The sequence below is a fragment of the Beta vulgaris genome, chromosome 4 (assembly GCF_026745355.1).
Source record: "Beta vulgaris subsp. vulgaris cultivar EL10 chromosome 4, EL10.2, whole genome shotgun sequence".
Lineage (NCBI taxonomy): Eukaryota > Viridiplantae > Streptophyta > Magnoliopsida > Caryophyllales > Amaranthaceae > Beta > Beta vulgaris.
Window position 1 is genome coordinate 53,273,552 of NC_079205.1, and position 4,348 is coordinate 53,277,899.

Sequence of the window (4,348 nt, forward strand, 5' to 3'; positions counted from 1 at the left end):
TTAAGCTCAATAAATGATAACCTAGCTTCATACACGCAAATATTTCTCTATTTTAATTTTTATGATTCTTGCAAAGTCATATTATCTTTGAAATATCAATATTATGTAAGAAAAATAGGTAATTAGCATCTACTTCCCCGTTTCTTTTTACTCGCTACACTTCTCATTTCACGGACTCCTAGGCAATTTTTGGAGAAAAGAGAGGTAGAGAGTAAAAAGAAAAGGGACCCATGTGAGAGGAGAGAGATAGAGAAAGTTTATTTCCCAAAAAAGAAGTGTAGCAAGTAATGTGAAACTTCCCATAATGGAAAGTGCAGCGAGTAAAAAGAAACGGAGGAAGTATATCTTTGCAAGATGTGTATTTATTCATTTGGAAACATTTTTGTTACCGATCCTAAGTAGAATATCGATCCTAACAACCTTGCCTAAAATATGGGAGTTCTTTCATCCTACAATTGTGATGTACCTTAAGTACGGTACACTCCTTGGCAATTTCCCAAACCATATGCTCGTGATGATTATCCCTTGCACAAAATAGGGAAAAAAAAATTGAAAATCCCACTTTACAAGAGGCATAAATAAACGCTTATCACAATGATGAAAGAAGAGCCTCCAACCAACTAAACCGACCTATTTACTCTTAAGACATGTAAAAAAGGGTGTACGCGAATTTGTGCATGTCCACGTCCTTTGTGGGTGCCGCGGTAAGTACATAGTATAAAGGAAACCAACTTACTAAAGTCACAATCATACACATGTAGGTGAAGTAAACAAGCAAAGATCAAACGGGTGGCTACAACAGTACACCACATATAACTAACCAATTGCAGCACAACAGAATTAAAGGGACAACATCCCACTACATAAAATCCACCAGATTCCTCAGAACTCGGAATCATGCAAATATAGATTAACGTATTCCATGATGCTCAGGCAGCCATATAACATTCCAGTAGCTACTCAGATGACTTGATACATGAAAGATGAGCCCACTCCCTGCACGAGTGAACCAAAAAGTCAATCACCATTTATCGGTTTGTTTACAGCTACTTACACGAGATATATTCATGACCAAAATATGCAGAGAGATCAAGTTTGCTCCCAAAAAATACCTGTACACATAACCAAACTAACACTAGTAGAAACACAAGTAGGTAAAACACAAAATAGCCTAACCAATAATATAAATTTTAATGACTCATGAAAAACATAAATAAACTGCATTTGCAATCCAAACCCTTCCTTCATCCACAACATGTCAGAAATTAGGGGTTCGTCTGCCACAGAAAAGTGGAGCTTTGAGATTAAGTGCTTGTTTGATTCAAGCAACGGGATGAAAAGGGAATTGAATCAAATTGAGGAGAGTGGTAACAATTATTGTAACTTGTATGGAATGTTTGGTTCAAGCCATGGAATGGAAATAAAATGTTAACCAATTACTACTACCAAGAAATAAATTTTGTTACTTGAGGGGAAGGGAATGTAACAACCCACAGGATCCATTATCACCAAGTAGGATTGAGAAGGGGTTGAACCAAACAAGAAGAAAGGGAATAAGAAATTGATTTTGTTTCTTGGAGCCCAAAAATATTGAGCCAAACATGCTCTAAATGCAAGGAATGGAATGAAAAAAATGAAGCCAGATAGATACTCCCTTAGAATTGGCAAGCAACATATCATGCGAGGAAGAAGAATAAGATATACCCATATAAGAGATGAATAAGATTAAACACCTATCCAGGTATATTCTATGTTCAATGTTACCATCCATATATGAGATTATTCGATGTTGGATTATGACAAACTAATGATGCAGGCTTTGTCAATAAATATCAGATTCTGAAACAACTGCAAATGATAAATTCAAAGAGACAAGTATAGAATTTCACAAGTAATTTATGCTCTGGGTAGGGTTCTTTAAATTCATCATATGAAAGGCAAAGATGTGAGTAAATAGACAAAATATAGAAGTTGGACAGCAAGGGGGCAATAATAAAAGCAAATGATCCAATCAGCAGACTAATAACAAGCAAAAGCACAGCGACATGGCACAAGGCAGTAAATATAACAAGCTACAGAAATATATTTACCAACAATAAAAAAAATTTCGAAAGAAAATCTCGCTCCTGTGGCATAACCAGCAGGAAAGCACAGCTCCCTTCAGACAAAGGAAATCAGTGCATATACAAGTCAAGCAATCATATAAGAACAATTGTAGCTTAGCTGTTCAAAATACAAGCAGAAAATGTGCCATAGAACATTTGAACGCACAAATAGTTTAAAACAGAAATTTTAAATGCAAGACAGATCTTGCAAATGAGCATTGAGCAACATCCAATATGCAATATACGAATCAAATATATGAACCATACTACCATTGGAGCAAGTACCTGAAGATGGCACTACTCATCATCTTCATACTTCCGTTTCCTGCTCTTCTTATCGGAGCGCTTTGAGTGCCTTCCAATCCTGGAATCATCTGCGTCACTGACATCTGAATCAGAAGATGATCTGGACCTCCTGCTCTTTCTCTTATGCCGCTTAGGAGATTCTTCAGAATCATCTGCATGTCGATGGCTCCTCCTTCTCCTCTTCTCCTTTCTACTCTTCCTCCTCAGACGATCCTCCTCTTCATCAGATGATTCATCCTTCTTCCTCCTTTTTTCCTTTCTCCTCTTCCTGCGAACATCTTTTTCATCATCTGAATCGCTCCCAGATCTTTTCCCACTCCTCCTCTTCTTTGACCTACCCCTTTTCTTCCTCCTTCCAGAATCAGAATCCTCATCATCCGAGGAATCCTTCTTCCTTTTTGTAGATTTCACTTTCCTGCTGGACTTCTTCTTCCCGTATCGTTCACCAATAATCCTCTCCATCTCAGAATCCTCGCTAGAATCAGAGCTCTCGGTTTCATCCTCCTCCTCAGAACTCTCCTCTGAGTTCTCAGCAGCACCCATTCCATTCAACTTCCCAACACGACCCTTAATTTTCTTCAACCCTGCCATGACATTGGCCTGAATGACATCTGAATCTTTCTCAATGCCATCATCTTTCACACTCAAGAAATTCCTACACTGGAAAGTAAGATGCCCAACACGGCCACACTTCTTGCAAGCACCACGGGCTTCATCATTATTCGAACCAGTGATACGAGCTAGAGCAAGCAGTTCCTGAAAATTCACATAAGCATTTTCAGGGTCCTCCTCAGTTTTGGTCTGAGAAGCACCCTTCGAATCATCTTTTGTGGGAGCATAAGGATCATAACCAATAGCACTCTGCCAAATTCCATGAGTCTGAAGGGCAGCACTGCTGTGCACCCGGTTATTTGCGGGCATACGCACCCGACCTGCTGTAGCCGGCATTTTGAAAACCAAATGTAAAACCCTGAAAGAACACCAGAGACACAAAAGAATTCAGATATAAATGAAATGACCTGCAAGAAATTCAATTGAAACTTGCAACAAGCATTAATCTTTAGATTTGCACTCAATAGCAACAAACAAATCGGTAAGGCCATCATAGCCAAATTCCCTCACAACTGAGATTCAGGCCCGTCCCTGAGCCAGGGCAAGAGGGGCGGCCGCCCTGGGCCCGGGGATGACAGGTCATTCATTACTGATTTCCAGCCACAACACTTGAAAAATTAATCTCATGAAATTAAACAAGAACAAGTGAACACAAATGTGCGCATCTACAAATTGTAACATAAATTTTCTTATCATTTACTTCCATGAAACAAAGATGAGATAAGAAGTTAAACCAGAAGCTCGAGTCATAAGTTTATAACATGTAAATTATCACTAAAAACATGAGATATCATGTATGAGAAAGAAAAAATAAGTTGAATTCATGAAACAAATAGCATAAAACCAATCGCATGAATAATCACATGAAGTAGATCTCAAAAATCGCAATTCCACACCAAAATCCGCAACAAAACAAGTAGATTCATCTAAGGAACAAAACAACAACCTGGAACGAGCTTCTGCAATTCGAGCTTTGCGTATGACATATGAGAGGTTCCAGATTCCAGAGGTTCTAAAGGAATTCAATTTGCTTATGAGTTCGGCACCGGCACCGTGAGCGTTTTTGGAGTGTTACTCCGTACTCGGATATAGGCTATATACCTACTTCCTCCGTTTTTTATCAGATGTTACACTTTTTAAATCACGGACTCTTACAGTTTGTTTGGTAGAAGGAATTTGGAAGGAAAGGAAAGGAAGTGGAAGGAAATTTATTACTTTCCAATGTTTGGTTCATTAAAAAAAATTAAGTGAAAGGAAATGGCAGGAATTAGAAGGAAAGATTCTTTAATAAAATTTCACTTTCCTTTCCTCCCAAAAGCGGGGAA

At 38.4% G+C, this 4,348-nt stretch overlaps 1 protein-coding gene across 1 annotated transcript; it reads right to left on the reverse strand.

The window, feature by feature from the left end:
• Positions 1-662: 662 nt before the first annotated feature.
• LOC104890812 (CAX-interacting protein 4) lies at positions 663-4,128 on the reverse strand. Its single transcript, XM_010676410.4, has 3 exons — positions 3,970-4,128; positions 2,391-3,381; positions 663-996 (listed from the first exon to the last, which is right to left on the reverse strand). The coding sequence occupies exon 2, from the start codon at positions 3,357-3,359 to the stop codon at positions 2,403-2,405; it is 957 nt and encodes a 318-aa protein (XP_010674712.1). The 5' UTR covers positions 3,360-3,381; positions 3,970-4,128; the 3' UTR covers positions 663-996; positions 2,391-2,402.
• Between the last annotated feature and the right edge of the window lie 220 nt (positions 4,129-4,348).

Excerpts from the sequence above, each read along its gene's own strand:
- LOC104890812 (XM_010676410.4), bottom strand. The coding sequence starts at position 3,359 with ATGCCGGCTACAGCAGGTCGGGTGCGTATGCCCGCAAATAACCGGGTG.